This window comes from Anguilla anguilla, chromosome 17 (assembly GCF_013347855.1).
Source record: "Anguilla anguilla isolate fAngAng1 chromosome 17, fAngAng1.pri, whole genome shotgun sequence".
Lineage (NCBI taxonomy): Eukaryota > Metazoa > Chordata > Actinopteri > Anguilliformes > Anguillidae > Anguilla > Anguilla anguilla.
The window spans coordinates 19,543,466-19,561,563 of NC_049217.1; the positions used below are offsets into that span (position 1 = coordinate 19,543,466).

Consider the following 18,098-nt stretch of genomic DNA (forward strand, 5'->3'; position numbering starts at 1 on the left):
TAATCTCGTCTTCCGATTCTTACTACTGATGAGTGGTTTGCATCTTGTGGTATAGCCTCTATATTGCTGCTCTCTAAGTCTTCTTCGAACAGTTGATTGAGATACCTTCACCCCTGTCCTGTGGAGATTGTTTGTGATGTCACTGACTGATGTTTTGAGGTTTTTCTTCACAGCTTTCACAATGTTTCTGTCATCAACTGCTGTTGTTTTCCTTGGTTGACCTGTTCGATATCTGTTGCTCAGTACGCCAGCGGTTTCTTTCTTTTTCAGGACATTCCATGTTGTCGTACAAGCTATCCCCAATGCTTGTGCAATGGCTCTGATCGATTTCCCCTCTTTTCTAAGCTTGCTTTTCTCCCAAAGACAGCTCTCTGGTCTTCATGTTAGTTTATCTTTTATAACACAAATGCAGTTTTCACGGGCAAAACCCAAGGCTAAAACAAAGAGTCGACATTCAGAACTATTTATTGTTTAACCAATCAATCTAACAGGACACATCTGGGCAACAAGAAACACCTGTCAGTCACATGTTCCAATACTTTTGCTCACCTAAAAATTGGGTTGTCTGATACAAAAGGTGATATGTTCTAAGTTGTTTAACAAATCTAGATAAAAATACCAGGAAATAAAAGCTGAAATTCGGATCTGTCATCTCATGTACAACTCAGTTGTCTTCAGTGTATAGCAAAAACAAAGGAATTGACCTTGCTGTTCCAATACTTTTGGAGGGGACTGTATGTGTAGCTGCTGGACTCTTTCTGCAGAAAAAATATATTATACAGGTATACATTGTTTTGCATGGTCAATATAAGGGGAGAATTCTCTCTGCCTAACAATGGTATGTTTCCTATCAAAGGAAAGCATGCCTCTTGCAGAATTACAGTATTACACATGATCTTTTATATTTTACGTTCAGCTCATCAATTTCTTTTTGTTGTTTCTCATGCAACTGCTTGATTTTCTCTTTCAAGGATTTCTCATTAAATTTATAAAGTTCAGTTTCAAGAGCTTGCTGCTTCTGATGCTCTTCTTTTAGCCTGATTAGCTCATTATAATGATTTAAACTTAAGGCCATAAACTCTCTTTTGTATTTCTCTTTAAAGTCATTCAATTCCTCAGCTTGTTTTCTAGCATCTTCTTCATATTTCCTTTTCATTTCTTCCATTTTCTTTTTGTAGTTTTCCTCCATTTCTTTATCTTCTTTTTCTTCTTTTTCTCTCCTGGCCTGATCTTCCTTCTTTCTCTTCCGGTACTCTTCTTCTCGTTCCCTCTCAAATTCCTCCTGTAGTCTTGCCAGCCTTTTTCTCTCCTCCTCTCTTCTCTGCTCATCCTCTTTATATCTTTTTTCTCTCTCCATTTCTCTTTCCTTGTCCCATTCCCCTTGTTGTTTTTTCAACTGCCTTTTCTTTTCTTCAAGCTCCCTCTCCATTTTCTCATTATCTTTCCTTTCCTTTTCTCTTTTTTGTCTTTCTTGTTCTCTTTCTTTTTCAAACTCATCCCTCATGTTTTTTTGTTTCTCTTCCCAAGCTGTTCTCTCTTGCTCTTCTTTCTGTCTCCTTTTCTTCTCCTCCTTGTCTTTTCTGTGCCGTTCCATTTTTCTTTCCTGTTCCCATTCATCAGCTTTTTTCTTCATGTCTTCCTGTATCTCTTTTTTCTGTTTCTCTGCCTCTTTAATTTTCTGTTCCCACTCCATTCTTTCTCTCTCCTCATGTTTTTTCCTCTTCTGCCCCTCTCTATCTCTCTCTTTTTTTTCTTCTGCTTGCTTTTCCTCAAATTCTTCCTTTTCTCTTCTTTGTTTCTCCATCAGCTCTTGTCTTTGTTTCTCCTCTCTTTCTAACCTCTTCTTCTCTTCCTCTTCCCTATGTTTCCATTCCTCTTTCATTTTCCTTTTTTCTTCCTCTATGGCGTCAGTTTTTCTATTCCACTCTAATTCTTGTCTTTCCTTTTTCTTTTTTTCTTCCTCATCTCTTCTTTCTTTTTCCTCCTGCTCTCTTTTCTTCCACTCTTCACGCTCTTTCCTTAAATGGTCTTCTTTTCCTTTCAGCTCTTTTTCCCGACGGTTTCTTTCTTCCTCTTCTTTAAGTCTCTGCTCTTCCATCCTACTCTGCATCTCTTTAATCTCATCTTCATGTTTTGACATCAGCACCTCTTTCTCTCTCTGCATCTCTTCCTCTTTCTCTCTCAGTATTCTTTCACACTCTTTCCTTATGGTGATTTCTGCCTCCTGGAACATCTCATTGGTGTAGCAGCCTCCTCCATTCTTCTTCACCATCATGTCTATCTTGTCCAGCAGCTGAGCCACTTGGATACGATTGCTCTTGTCTTTATTATTGAAGACATGAAACCTGTCTCCACAGTCTTGAATCAGATTTTTGATTGTAGGGTCACCTACTTGAATGTATTTTTCAATGGGTGTATCAAGATCATCCCCTTTTGTGAACATGACTATGGTGAATATTTCAGCCATTTTACCAAAGGTACTCTTAATGAGCTGCAATGTTTCCTTCTCCTCATTTGTAATTCTTCCAATCTGTACAACTAGGAGAAACACATGAGGTCCTGGGGCTAACAAGGAGATGCATTTAACTATTTCCTGCTGGGTCTCCTCATTTGAAAATGATGTGTCAAAGAGACCTGGTGTGTCTACTACAGCAACACGCCTGCCAGCTACTTCTCCTACTCCTTTCTGACAGCAGGTTGTCACTGATCTTGAACTGGACATTGACAGGAAGTTATCCCCTTCCAGTATGGTGTTTCCTGTGGCACTTTTTCCACTTCCTGTCTTCCCCACGAGCACTATCCTCACAAAGTCAGAGCTCTGATCTTTACCCTCACCACCTGCAAAACAAGGAAACAGCATCATTTAGAGAAAATTCAGAGAATTAAGAGCATTATAAAAAAGTATTAAAAGTTTCAGACTGTATGTCTCACAGGTTTCAAACTAAAGCCCTGCAGGGCCACAGTCTCTGTAGGTATTCGTAGATTCATTTCAATCAGTAGCCAAATAAGGTCTTGAGAACAAATTGTGTGGACTCTTCAGCCAATCAATTATTTAAATGAATGGGTGGTGCAGAAACATAAAATACTAGCAATCATGGAGCAAATACTAGCAAGCCCCTGCGCAACCAAATCTCACCAGTTGATTGCAATAACAGATGTGATAGCATTCCACATAGCAAACAACTCGGCTCCTATATCTACAGTTCAGCAAAGTGGTTCAAAAAAATGGTGCATACTCATTACAATAGATATAATATGCATCAAGAAGGTTTAATGCTGTACTCAAAATACCATGAAAATATTGCTGCTGAATTGAAATGCGTTGGGCACTTCTGTCACTCGTTGCACAAAGTCTGCAACACAGGCCAATGTATTGTCAGCCAAAATCTCTCTGTGAAAGATTGACCTTAACACGAATGCTCAATTAATAAGGTACTGTTAATAATATAAGACACAAAAATGTAAGTTACTGTTAAAGCAAATAACCTTAATGTATTCACAGGTGTAGCGTACATGAACGCTTGCTAGATAGCCACAAATGTGTCATTGTAACCATTCACAATACAGACTATTATTAACATTGGTAACTTGTAACACTGGAAGCCAGCAGCTTGCTGTGGTGGATTGTTGATCTCATTTTCAACACAATTCAGCATCAATCAGTGAAATTTCACTGTTATGCATACTAACTAAATTGTTACAATACACCTTTGCTAGGTAGGTAAATTATTTAAGCAACTAGTTTGCTGAAGGCACTGGTACGATCTGGACATGATCAGAGGCGATGAAGTTCATCCATGCACCACAGTGTGGTGCCTAAACTGAATGAACCACCCAGCAGCCCCAGACAATCCCTTGCTTAGGAGAATCCTTGTCGTCAGTATGTCGTCATGTGCTAGATAGCGCCTTACAAACTGACAGGTCGAGTCAAAGTCTCTGCTGTCCAAAACAAATGTTACCATAACAACTGAGGCAGCGATAGGGTCACAATTTAATGTATTTAATGTCCAAGTGACATCCTCAGTGACAATCGCAGTCACCACAGGGCAACAGTCGCCATAAAATATAAACCAATGTTGCTGCAACTAGCAACATAAATTGCATGTCTTCAGTTGCAGTGACACTCAGTCACTGGACTACAAATTGGCTTTAAGGTGACCATATGACAGTTATTAAGAACCTGGAGGTTCTGAAAAGTAATGGTACTTGGACAATGAGCTTTTTATTTAAATATATTTTTAAATCGGTAGATCTGTTAGGCAGATTCATTCTGAAAGCACAAATTGCTATTGTTTGTCTATCAAAGAGAGTTCCCTCAAATGCATTCAAATGAATGGGCATTAAAAAGGCTCTCCATCCTCTCATAGAGTTCACTGATGCATTGTCAGGAGAGATATGTCAGTTTGTCATTTGTGAAGCCTATCCTGCACATTCAGTAAAGTCAAGTGGTTCAGAAGTGATTCTTGTTGCGAAGATTTCCTCAGTGCATCTAGACCTATACCTATGTCTCTGTCTTGCTTTGATTTATGCCTGCTCTATAAAGACAGAGAAATTTTACACAAAAAATTGACCCCAATTAATTGTGTGAACTTTAATAAATAAAATGAAATACATAAGCAGCCACACTTATAATATCTCCACCCATTATTTGCGTGATCCTCCATTAAATGCATATGCATTAAAGAGAATAGCGTACCTTGCAATGACTCACGTAGTTAACATGCATACTGTGTTTCCAGCCCTGTGTGCCTGTTTGATACATAAGATGAATGTTTCCAGTGCAGAATGTGTCATGTCTGCATCTGAAACTAGTCACAAAAGGCCAGTAGTCATTCACCCCCTGTAATTTCAGATAATTTGGCGGGGGGGGGGCAACCAGGCATGTTATTCTGGACCCTGGAGGAGGGGGGGGCAATGGTCTTATGGTCAATATTATTGTCATGAACCCCTTCACACTTACCCAGTGATGTGCCCTTAGTATTTTGTTCTAATTCTCTGATCTTTCTGTCCTTCTCCTCTAGCTCAGTCTTGTGCCTGGCCTCCAGCTCTCGGACCTTCTCCAGCTGTGCCTCCAAGTACATATCCAGGGAAAAGCAGCTTTCTGTTCTTCCTTTAATCTCCTCTACAGCCTTCAGAAGCTTTGGAACTATTGGGTTATTCACAATGTCCTGGTTGTTGAAAACACAGAACCTGTTGCCACACATCTTTAGAAGCTCCTGAGTATCTTTATTCTGCTGCAGAAAGTCACGAACAGGTGGAGCATCTGGATATTCATGGGTAAAAAGGACCATCATGTAATCAGTCACTCTTGAGCCAAATATCTCCTGAATCCTAGTTACTTCTGCCTTGTCTTCACCAGTGAGGGGAGCAGCTGGTGAGACCAGGAGGAAGGCATGAACTCCAGGGCCACAGAGAGAGGCACAGAGGCGAGACACAGTGGATGCAGAGAGCGGTGATTCACACAGAGCTGGCATTTCCACCACGATAAACAGGCGACCACACACTTCTCCCTCTCTCCTCTCGCACACTGAAGAGGAGCTGGGATCCACACTGGACCCCCTCTGTCCCAGGATGGCGTTTCCTGCAGAAGTCTTCCCAGCTCCACTCCTCCCAAACAACACCAAGTTCAGCCTGCCACCCACAGCCACTGGAATAAAGAGGAAGAGTCTGTTATCTTGTGACCATTATCTTATTTTATTATAGTCAATTTGTGAGTGACTTCCCCTGAATCTATATCAGTACATCCTCAGTTTTCATCAATACACAGGCCTAATTCCACTGGTGAGTTCCCTTCTGTTTTTAGCCGTTTTAGCCACTTTGGTAAATGCCAATAATTTTTTTTTTTTAAGTAGCCGAAGATCTCACTACAAATAATTATGAAATTGTCTTTGATTTTACCCTTGAGTTGTCAGTTTTTCAATAATCCGTGAACATTCTCAATGTTTTGTCAATCAGTTCTGAGTGATGTGCATATATTTGCTGTAGCCAATAAAAGGCCAGATTTTCTTTCAGGTTTCATTAATCTTAATTCATCTTGTTTCAAAGCATGAAGGGTTAACGTGACTATTAATCAAGTCTCACCGTTAGTCACACAAACTAATTTCATAATGACATTTTTATTTTTACCTTTTTCTCCTTTTCCCATTTGCTGTTGTTCTCTAGGCTGTGCCTGTGGTTTCTGCTTCCTCTCCATCTTCTGTTCAGCCCCCATCAGAGAGCCCTCTATCACTCCTAGCGCAGCTGATTCTGGCTCCTTGAACATCTCACCGCGGAGGAAACCTCCTCCATTCTTCTCCACCATCTGCTCTATTTTCTCCATTAATGTAGTAACCTGGGTGTAATTAATCTCTTCTGTGTTGATTAATTTGTGACTCCTTCCACCACACTTTTGGACAACTCCACTAACAGGATTACTAAGTTTTTTTGTTTTTTTACTCCCATGTATGAGCAGTACCACTGAGTACTTAAAGGCCTCATCACTTAAAATGTTCAGGATTCTCTCTAGTCTTTTTCTATCACCATCTGTAAACCCCACCTTCTCCAGCACCAGCAGAAATGCATGAGGACCTGGGGCAGACAGGGTAACACACCTCTCTATCTGATAGTATAATTTCCTGTCAGGGAGCTTAGGGTCCAGTAAATCTGGAGTGTTGATTAGAGCCACAGGCCTCCCATTCACCAGATCTTGTGCCCTCTTACACTGATCTCCTACTGAAAGAACCTTTCTGCCCAGGATGATATTTCCCACTTTACTCTTTACTTTTCCAGACCTCCCCAGCAGCACAATCCTCAGCTCAGACACTGCAAAGTAGGACACCAGGGTTACTGTGAGAGAAAGCATGTTAACTCAGCATGTGTTAGCCACAGACAGTTTGATACACATGGAACTATTCCTCTGTCAACTAAGGATGCCCGCTAGTTGAGTTTAAATTCATTTTTTCTCTGCGATGATGTGCAAGGATTTTATTCTCCAAGCTGTTACCATGGCACCTTATATAACATTAGGCCCCATTACCAGCATCAGTGGCCATACTTTCATGAATTCCACCTACAGTGGCAGCTATTGAAATGGGTCTTCCTCATTTCATAGAATTTCATAGTTCCATTAATTACTTGAATGCTGTTTCAGTAAGTGGTATACATATAATGTAACCTTTGCCAGCTGTAGACAATTTTGCTCAATAAATCATCCAAAGCAATTTGTCATTGTCACTTCAATTTATGATACTATGGAAGAAGTCTGACTGTTCTCTGCACAGACCCGTGTGTATGCCATGTAGCTCTGCTAACTTTACTCACTCGTTGGGGGTTGAGAAATACTCCTCCTCCGCTGGGGTATATCTGTTAAAGAAAAAATACATCAGAGTTTGTACAATATGTGAGATATTGGTTTATTTTGTATTGTTCGGAGCCCTCCCACCCATCTCCCACATTTTTTTCTCCCCACTCTAGAATCCTCAGATTAGGTTTCTGACTCACAAATGCACCACACACATGCCTCACTGCAGCCAAAGCACATCCACGTCTGATGCACTACAGGTCACAAATGACTACAACAGGAGGAGAGGCGCATCTCTCACTGATAACCAGAAACTGATAGGAGAGGAACTACTGCAGTGTTAGCCTGAGGAGCCCTGCCTGGCCTAAAAATGTCCTGCTCTGGTGAGGTAGGCAGCACTGTAGGGAACTGGGCTTGTAACTCAAAGGTTGTAATACGCAAGAAATATAATACAAAATATGGAATACACACCGTATAGAAAGAAATACAGCCAAACTTGGTGTTTAATATAGGTCATGAGATTGTGTTAGTCTATTGTTAGAAACTGATTTGATTTTGATGCTGTACCAAGAGGAAATTCCACCAGTTGTGCCTGTGTGGTCATTCGAATGAACTGAATTGAATTGAAATTAGTGGAAAAAATACCAAGCAAAACATGATTTAATAGTGGATTACACATGCTGAAATGCAGCAAGACCTAGTATTCATCCATCCATGATCCATTAATGGGGGGGATCTACAGCCTGTCCCAGCATGCACTGGGCGAGAGACAGGAATAAATTCTAAACTGGCCGCCAATCCATCTGAGGGCACACGCACCATTCACTCACACACTCATACCTACAGGTAACTTAGAGCCTCCAATTAGCCAAACCTGAATATCTCTCGACTGTGGGTGGGAACAGGAGTACCCAGAGGAAACCCACGCAGACACGGAAGAACATGAGAACTCGGTACAGAAAAACCCTGGCTGCGATCGACCGAATATTACAGAAATCAAATTGTTTTTTTAGGTTTTACCTGAAATGTTTATTACATATACTCACGGGAAATGTCCATTTTTTCTTCCTGGGTTTTCTGGTCTTCTCTCTTGCTATTTGCTCTCTCCATATCTTGCTCACTTCCAGTCACTGGTGTTGAATGTGTACCTGATTCTGCCTCCTTATATGTCTCACAGATGAGGTAGCTTCCTTCGTTCTCCTTCACTACTCTGTTAACTCTTTCCATAAATGTACTAATCTGAGCATGGTCAGTCTTGTCTATATTGTCGAACCTGTGATACCTTCCTCTGCATTCTTTGATAAACAACTCAATGGGATCCCTTTGTTTATCAATACAATCATCTGTTTTTTTGCCTTCGTGGGTGATCAGTACCATTGTGTAGTTAAAGGCCTGATCACCCAAAGTGGTCAGAATCCTCCTCATTCTGTCACTGTCTGTTTCTGTAAATCTCTCAGGCTGCAGCACCAGCAGAATCACATGGGGCCCAGGATCAGACAGACAGACACACGACTCAATTTCCTTGTCTATTTCAAGCTGAGAGATCTGGGGATGCAGTAAGTCAGGAGTGTTGATCACAGTCACATGTCTCCCGTCCACCAGTCCCCTGGCTATCTCACATTGCTGTTTTACTGAAAAGAAGGAGGGCTCAGTTTCAAAAGCCTCTCTCCCCAGGATGATATTTCCCACTTTGCTCTTCAGTTCTCCAGACCTCCCCAGCAACACTATCCTCAGATCAGACACTGCAAAGTAAGACACAATCTTTGCTGTAAGGCAAGGTCAAAGCCTTATATTTTAATTTAACTGCAAACTTACTTTGAATACATTTTTGCCAGTTCATAAAAATAAATATTTTTCGTTTAAATGGGCAAATATTGGGCATCACCTGATGTAAATACTTTCATAAATAAATGAATGAGATACAGCACAGCAAGCACTTCAGGTTCCACAACAAACTCAACTAGTCTCTGAGTAGGGGAATCATATGAAATACAAAACAAAAAAAACTATAAAGAGGTAAACATTTATTTAAAAATCCACATTCTGGCACTCATGTAAGTTTTACTACAAAAACTGTCACTTCTGGTGAATGAACTTTAAGTGTCGTGCAAAAATTGTTCTGTCTTCTTTTGAATATCATGATTCTTTTGAATGTCATAATTAATTAATCTTTAAACTGTTAGAATATTCCTTGTCCTATTTGTAATATGATTATAAGAATTTCAATTACATTTACTCTCTATCAGCTGTTTTACACAATGAAAGCCAATTCAGGATGTGTTAGAAAAAAAATGTTACTCAAGAGACTTATGTTTTATGGCCAACATGACACAGTGCATATTTCGATCAGTGGTATTAACTTACTGTTTGGACGGTCCCTGCCAGCGCTGCGTCTTCTACATGGACCCTCCTCAGTGTTCACATCCCCTGTTACTAACACAGTAAATCATTATTTATTACAACAACAATAATAGAAAAATGGAATTCACATAGCATATAAACCTGCAAATATAATATCTCCTTCAAAATGAACAAATTATAGGGGATACTGATATTATTTATCGGAATAGGATTAAACTTCCATAACATAGATGTACTTAGTCACCAAAAACAAGTATTTCAGAATATGCACTTACACTCAACACAATTTGATTATTATTATTATTATTATTATTATTATTATTATCTCGCTTTAATTTAGGTTAATTGTGAATTCAAAATTTTCCCCCAAACTGTCTCTGACACGTATGAGAATTCATAAATATAAAATATCCTCTCCTCATTCATCGACCGAATGTTAAATTACAGCATCACACAATAAATTAACTATTAAAAATTCTAAAAATTTCCAAGAGAAACTGTAATAGCACGAAAGTTAAAATAAGAATTTAAAATAAGCCCGAAGTCACCGTTTATACCCGGAACTGTTAAAAAAGAATAGGCCTAGCCTATAGGCTACTAAATATCCGGAGAGCAAATAATCGTTTTTGAAATGTATCTTTTGTCTGATTATGAATGTTTCCTTTACAAATTTTCAATATTTCAGATTGTCTGCATTAAATCCTACACCTAACAAAACAAGTACACAGTTGTGTAGCTACTCACGGGGATCAGTCGAACATATTGCGGCCATTTCATGGTGTGAGAATGCTGTGGAAGTTAGAAGTGAAAGTTAAATATTTCAAGCTGCGTCTTCCTCGTACAAAGAATAACAGACGTTCATGCGGAACACCGACATTACATTACATTAGAGGCATTTAGCAGACGCTCTTATCCAGAGCGACTTACACAACTTCTTACATAGTATCCATTTATACAGCTGGATATATACTGAAGCAATGGAGGTAAAGTACCTTGCTCAAGGGTACAACGGCAGTGTCCTTACCCGGGAATCGAACCTACGACCTTTCGGTTATAAGCCCAGTTCCTTACCCACTGTGCTACACTCCGTCCCGACACAATCTAACTCATTGCGGAAGTAACAACATACAGATCTGGCACTGTCTGTTTACTGGGAATACATTTAGGAAAGGTGTTAGACTTTGATTCCGGTAGCCCAACACAAGGTAACGGAACATTAAGCAACGCACTGCCAGGTGTCAGCGCTCGCTTTTAAATCAGCACTTTAATTTACTCATTGTCGAGGGGGCGTTGGATGCCCGAACAGCGACTACCCCTTGTTAACTTTCGGCTCACTCAGTTCTAGGAGAACTCTTCAGTTGGCGAATCTTGTGACCGTGTAAAATTTGTGTGATTGTTTAGATGGAGTGGTTAGGAGGGTAATTGGTACCGAGCCAAATTGTGCTCATCCATCTAATTGTGCTTTTTTAAAATAAAATTAGTAATATAAAAAGCAATAAAATGTTATTTCATATTTTTGTATTTGAATATTATCATATTCAAATAAATTCAATGCAGTTTAATAAATGTTAGAGTAAACAAATCCTGTACATAAATAAATACAATAAATAAACTGTGTTCTCTATATACAGTAAATATTATCTCATAAGAAACACGCTTTCAACGTACAAAAATGCCAAGTTACTTACACATGCAAGACATACACCGTCTATAACTCATTCATTCAGACTGCCAAAATCCAGGCCTGCCGTTGAAAGTATTGATATCAAAATGACGCCAAGTTACGGTACTTACTACAAACAATATAGGCTATCTTGCCTCACCGAAATTAAATAAGATGTATTCCAAAGCAATGCTACCCAATATTTCCTCAATTCTTTCAAGTCACTTGGCCCTGTGTTTTGTAATCTTACCATTTTACAATGTCATGCAAACTTTGTGTCAGATCAAAGTGTCAAATATTTCGAATTGCCTCATGGAACACATTGAAATTCATGTAGAAAACTGCTGGTGAGTAACTACAGGAAGCATATTTCTCCAGAAAACATATGTTTATACTTGCTTCTGAACTGAATGAGTAAATGTACAAGTTATTGTATATTTGCTACGTACGATAAATACTGCATGTAAAATACATATTGTACATACATACATAGAGAACTTCTTTATCCCCATGGGGACATTTCCCTCACAGCATGTTACATTCACATTTACGAACAGACATTTATACCAAGAAACATACAATCATTCACGCAACAGAAAGGCTGGGCAGCGAAATACATACATACAAATACAAATTGGACATATAGACGCCTATTCAATCAATCTTGACTGTGAGAAAGCCATCCACGCATATCTTTGGCCTGTTGGGTAGCATTGCTTTGGAATACATCTTATTTAATTTCGGTGAGGCAAGATAGCCTATATTGTTTGTAGTAAGTACCGTAACTTGGCGTCATTTTGATATCAATACTTTTAACGGCAGGCCTGGATTTTGGCAGTCTGAATGAATGAGTTATAGACGGTGTATGTCTTGCATGTGTGAGTAACTTGGCATTTTTGTACGTTGAAAGCGTGTTTTTTATGAGATATCATTTCTTTTTGCAAAGCGTTTTATTATGAGAGTGAGAAATGCGAAGTGACCCTGTAAGAAACGGTTGTGGATTATGGCTATCCTTGTGTGAATTTGTACAGTGTGATGAGCGTGTACCTTTTAGCAGTTTCGGTTTGCTATGTATGTAAAACAGTGGCTGTGACAAAGGGTGCGGTGGCATAAGTGTAAACGCATCAGAAATGCAGGTGAAATATGGCCAGTGTATGTACTCATGGATTTGACGGCCATCCAACGAGCCTTGATTGACAAAAGAATCAGGAAGCCTGTAGAATTAGAGCGCCCTAGGTCACAACTTGTGTACCCTTCTGTCCTGCTCTGTTGTCTGTTATTTCGTGGAGATGCACTTTTCGTGTTTGTAAGGTTTATAAGGCATTTTGATAGGCTTATCTGTAGGTAGGAATCCTCTTCGCTGTTTTGCTAAGCTAGAACCGGAAAACCTGATAGTGGAGAATGGAGCAGATGCATATGTCCCAGCAGGCTTTGCATATGAGAAAATAACAACAGTGTGAGAGAAATTAGGAGAAATGATGAAATTGCGTAGTTGAAACAATGTGTTTTTAGCAGAATGGGCATGTAGGTGAAGGTTGACATGATCACAGACTATAGTGCGAAGTAAATGAAGTGACCATGAGCGAGCGTAGTGTCCTTATAGAACGTTATATATAACATTTGGTATAAAGCTTAAGTTGATAAAGTGGAGGGTTAAGTAACGTGTGAAATCTATTGCACTGATGTGCTTTTCCCATGTTCAGTACTAGTAGTTATAATTATGAGTGAGTCATGATTTTAAATGTAATGTTTTAATGGGGAGTTGCAGAACGTACATACGTAGTAATTGTTTGTATGTGGCTAGATAGAGAAACAGGGCGAGGTAACATAAATGTAGGAAACGTGGCGTTTGCTGATAAGGTTTTGTACGGTAGCCAAGTGAAGAAATATAATTAGTAGAAATGGCACAGTGGTAAACTGGTGTAACTTTTTAATAAAAGCAATACATTTGCATATGGAATGCATATGGGTGGGCGTGAGTGAGTTTTGGTAAAGAAAATATAAGCGTAAGAAAACGTTAGTGTAAAAGAGGAAATAATCTGCCTGAGAGCGAGGCGGGATTCAATCCTTCAACTGGAGGTTTACCTGTCTGTGACTTTGTTAGTGCAGCACCATGACATAGCTATGCAATGCGTGAAATATCATTAGCAAACCTGTCCCTGGTTTTAAAGAAGAACACAGGCCAGTAAGCACAGAAGAGCTCCCGTTGAATCCATATGGCTTTGCAATATTGTAGTCGGTTAATAACTGAACATGCAGACGGTACGTCATAATGCAGTGTATACGTTCGGTGAACGGCAGGTAGATATGGTGCAAAAGCAATAATTGAGAAGTAGTAGACAATTATTAGTGAGGGTAAAAGCAGGTTAAAGAAACATGTTCCTAGCTGGGCTTGAACCTAAGACCCCATGTTCCCAAGACTGTAACCTTGCCATTAGGCCACAGGCAGACTAGCTGTTTAAATTGGAAATGTTTCAGAGTAAAAAGGTATGGGTATTTTGCGTGTGTACGCAAGTTTTTCATTGGGTCGTGTAGGCGAAGATTTGGCTGGTGTCGGTAAAATGTCCAACGGGGAGATATTTTGTTTGTGGGATAGGTAGCAGGAAAAATAAAAATGAGAAGAAGAAGAAGAAGAAGAAGGAGAAGAAGAGGAAGGGGGAAAACGCAAAATCCCCTTAGTTTGGGGCTTTATTGTGTGGACATGTGAAGTTGTTTATGAATTCTGTCCGTTGATATGGGGCGAGAATGTACAGAATTTAATGTTTTTAAGGGCTGAGTGTCTGTGGCTGTTGTGGTTATTTCTGTGGGGAACCCTGAAAAGTGCCAAACTCTTGGTGCTGTATAGGTATGGGGCATGCCCCCGCCAAGGTGTAACTTGGCGGGATGGCATACCTGCCATCCCAATAACTTGGAATTTTTCATAATGTGGTGTTGTTGATGTACTAAGGTCAAGAACATACTTATCTTAGTTATTTATCTTGGAATTGTAAAGAGTTACATTCTCAGGAAGTCAAAGTGATGCATTTGTGGATACATTTGCATTTGTCGATGTATTTGCATTTGTCTAATGCGATACGATACATTTGTATAAATATTCCAAAGGAACAACCTGATAGTTCTATACTTGCTGAAAGCATGTCTTAAAATCTGATTGGCTGGAGTAGACTCAGTGGAAGAACCTGTGGATTTATTTGCACGCCCTGCTGTGAGTATTTTCTCAAAAATCCACAATAAATGCAAGCAATTCCACACTGTGCTTAAATGGGCCATTTTCCTAAAGAGATTTGTTTGTTAGTGCAACAATGTTGGTTTTATAATGGTTTTATCTGTGAACCTGCTACATTTATTTGTGGATCAGCTCCATTTATATGTGAATCAGCTACATTTACTTGTGAATCAGTTAGGATACATTTGTTTGTCAATTTTATTTGTAAGTTATGAAAAATATTTGTTAATTTCATTTTTTTCCCTACGTCAGACTGGTTGTCTGCTAGCAGCTGTCATTTGCTTTGCAAGCTAGGTTTGACTTGAGGCGATCTTAAGGTTGAAGTTACATCAAATTTGTCTTTATTAATTTATTGTATGTAGCTTAACACGGCACGACTGGCATGCCTTCTTTGTAAAATCATTAACCGATAATGGTTACTCGTTTGACATCCGGAAGTTTTATCAGAGACACAATGCGTTTGGGAACGTTTTTATTTTAAAGAGGGTGGAAATGAGAGGAGTAGAAGTAGCTACTTCTTTCTTGTTAAAAATTTAATTTTCCAGAACGATACATAGTTTTTCTCATATTCAATTTTACGCATTACATAACAGCACACGGTACAACAGAACACAAAAATGCAAGGAGGGACGTAGCCTGCAATTACTACAATACACCTTAATCTTTAAAAAAAAAGCGGGTCCCTGCTTCTCTTGATGTATGAAGTTATTTAGCCAAGTAAGCAATAGCTGTTTGTCCGCGGTTTGTCATGAACAATGAGAGAAATACAAAGTTTGTCTTTTCTCCATAAATTACTATTTAGTAGTATTTCATGTCATGTTCTGTGGTTTGTCTGTTTTTCCCTTTTTGGGCCGCCAGGTGGTGGCACTTCAGTTTTTAGTTCTGTCCTTTTACCCTGTTTAATTGTATTATTGTTTTAAATTATTCTATTATTGTTTTTGGGTTGTCTCATTTTCCCTTCCCTCTCTGTGGCCTGATTGTTCATTGTGCCCTCCTGTATCTCGTCAGTGTCGTGTCTATTTAAGTTCCCTTCTCCCTGACTCAGGTGCTGGATCCTTGTTTGGTTGGGCCTGATTCTGGTTATGTTTCTGCCTTGCGTGTTTCCTCCTGAGAGTAGCTCCCCGTGTGTTTCTGCCCATGTTCCATTTTTACAGGCTTTTGGATTCTTGGAGTTTCTTTGTTTCCAGTGTTTTGAAGTTTTTCTTTGTTTTTGAGTTGCCCTGCGAGGCCTTTTGTTCCCTGCTTTTGTTCCTGTTTTCTAAGTAAAGTCCTTGTTTCCTATTACCGTTTGGAGTTTTGTGTTTTCCCCCTCACTCTGCGTTTGAGTCCTAACCCCCCACGTACCCTGACAATTTCATTTCTTAAGTTAGCAAAGGGATTTATGTCAGTTCACATTTGAGATGTATGTAAAAAGTGTATGGCTTCATATCTTATTATAGTAGAGGAAAACAAACCATATTTCACCTCAATTAAACATCCCATCTAAAAGAAATCCATAAGTGCCTTGAACCGATTTGCCACAAGGCGTTTTTGTTTGCCTATGCGCAGAATATCAAAACAACTATTGCTCTTTCTATGTAGATTGAATGCTAATGCTACTGTCGTTATGAGTTGGTATTCTTTCATCTGCTAATTCTGATTTTTATTTTTTTTTACTGCTCCAAGACCTGAGTGACATCTGATGTGAGGAAATGTCTAAGAGGCAATTGTGCATTATGGTGAAGTGGTCATCTCCAAAGCTTGTGCCCTTGACATTAGAGCTATTATCCAGAAATATTGATTTTCCTCTACTAAATATCATCCTGGGGAGAGAGAGGCTTTTGAAACTTGCAAGGGTAGAACATTTCACAGATTGGATTGCAATTGGTATTAAGCCCTAAGAGAGTTAATATCAGCTAGAGCAAGCTGTGGTGTGTCAGTTTGCTTGAAGCGAATGTGCATGTGCTTAGGGTTAATGCCCTTGCCAGAGTTAAGAAAGGATGGCAGAGCTAACCACATTTAACTTCTTCTGTAGCGCCCCCTTTTTAACACAAGCCTGGGAATAACATACCCAAAATAAAGCAGTTGCTAATCATAAACCCCCTTTGACTACAGGCATAATCCTAGTCTCTTCTGAAAGATAACAATTGGGAGTTTATTTTCCAAAAGTCAGAATTACTCTGAATATTATTGAAACAATGTAACAGAAGCTCAAGCACAGTGGAATATTTTTTTCTCACCTAAAAGTTTTTTTTCTCTCTTTTTGAGTGAATACTGAAGCTTGTGGCTATCCGTGCTGGACTTAGAAACACAATGGATCCACATCCACAACACTGGAGAAATCCTTGATGACAATACCACCAAAAATGAACATTCAGCATTCAGTTTTTTTTTCAAAGTTATATCTAGGCCAGTTTCCATAAAGGCCATTTGGAGACACCAAAAGGACACTTGATAACCAACAGAAATTATGGATCTTTAGAGGTATAACATTCTGTACATTACATTCTATATGCTCGTGGAGAAAGTATCCTTAAAAGTAGTGTAGTGAGCTGTGGGGTGCCGGCGTTGGACTAAACCGCCACCCACAGCATCGCTGCCAACATGAACAAGCATTCTCAAATTAGAAGCAATCAGTTTCACCAGGGGCTCTGTTTGGACTCTGGGGAAATACTTTAAATAGCAGAGCCATGGAGGCCAGAAGCAGAGCTGAGGGGAACTGCTGCTGGTCTGAATTTGCACTAATTTCTGGAACACTTAAGTTGTGGTGTCCGCCCTCACTAGGAGTGGCCGAAGTGGAGATAATTAGAGAGGATGATTTACTCCTGTGTAGCGGAGTGGTTAGGCGGACTTTGTCCACAGGTGTATTTAATGGCGCGAGTGACTTACCATTTGGTGCTTGCGTTGAAGACAGTTAGATAATTCTCCTGATTAGGAGTGTGGAATCCCGTCAGCTATTTGTCACACACACTGCTTGCTCGGTGTATGCGTTTTCCTGTCTGCTCTCCTGTTATGGATGCACTCCTTTATGCACAAAACCCAAGTTGAAGTCCGCCCCTCAGGTGCATCTGTGTACCTGTACTGCGAGCGCCTGTGGGGTTCGAGTGCACAACTCTGTGGCCGGTTCCCAAGGGGGGGGCTGTAGTCAGCCGAGATGAGGGAAGTAACATTTTTAATCATCATCATTCATTCTATGTTCTATGTATGTCCATTGTGACATTATAGTCCTTGTCTGTATATGAGTTTTCGTTTAACAATCTGTCTAAACGATGTATCTATTTTAATAAGGGGAGGTGGGAGGACAGTGCTGGGGAGGGGTATACGGGTAGCTAGGCCATAGCTGGTTCCTACCGTGTGTTTTCACTCTGAGAAAAGTCTTAAATATTGGCTATCGCCCCCCATGTGTATCGCATTATTCCACTGTGAGAAACGTATTGAATATTGGGTTAACCCTTGAGTGTGTAATTTTGAAGTGTGGGCTTATATAATAATTGAACAGCACTCTTTGAGTATTGGATTTTAGCACCTAATATGTGTCATTTGCTGTGATCGAGCCAGCCTCCTGCCACATGGCCCCAAAATGCCTTACC

At 39.7% G+C, this 18,098-nt stretch overlaps 1 protein-coding gene across 1 annotated transcript; it reads right to left on the reverse strand.

The window, feature by feature from the left end:
• Window positions 1–858: 858 nt before the first annotated feature.
• On the reverse strand, window positions 859–6,301 carry LOC118217129 (myb-like protein X). Its single transcript, XM_035398943.1, has 3 exons — window positions 6,127–6,301; window positions 4,961–5,680; window positions 859–2,838 (listed from the first exon to the last, which is right to left on the reverse strand). Exons 1-3 carry the CDS (start codon window positions 6,299–6,301, stop codon window positions 878–880), a joined length of 2,856 nt encoding a protein of 951 aa, XP_035254834.1. The 3' UTR covers window positions 859–877.
• Window positions 6,302–18,098: the final 11,797 nt, after the last annotated feature.

What these genes read in the sequence shown, in the direction of transcription:
- LOC118217129 (XM_035398943.1), bottom strand. Translation starts at nt 6,301, where the DNA reads ATGGTGGAGAAGAATGGAGGAGGTTTCCTCCGCGGTGAGATGTTCAAG. An exon ending in AATGGGAAAAGGAGAAAAAG is followed by an intron (nt 5,681 to 6,126) that starts GTAAAAATAAAA and finishes TAAGATAATGGT; the next exon opens with CACAAGATAACAGACTCTTC. An exon ending in TACTAAGGGCACATCACTGG is followed by an intron (nt 2,839 to 4,960) that starts GTAAGTGTGAAG and finishes CTTGTTTTGCAG; the next exon opens with GTGGTGAGGGTAAAGATCAG.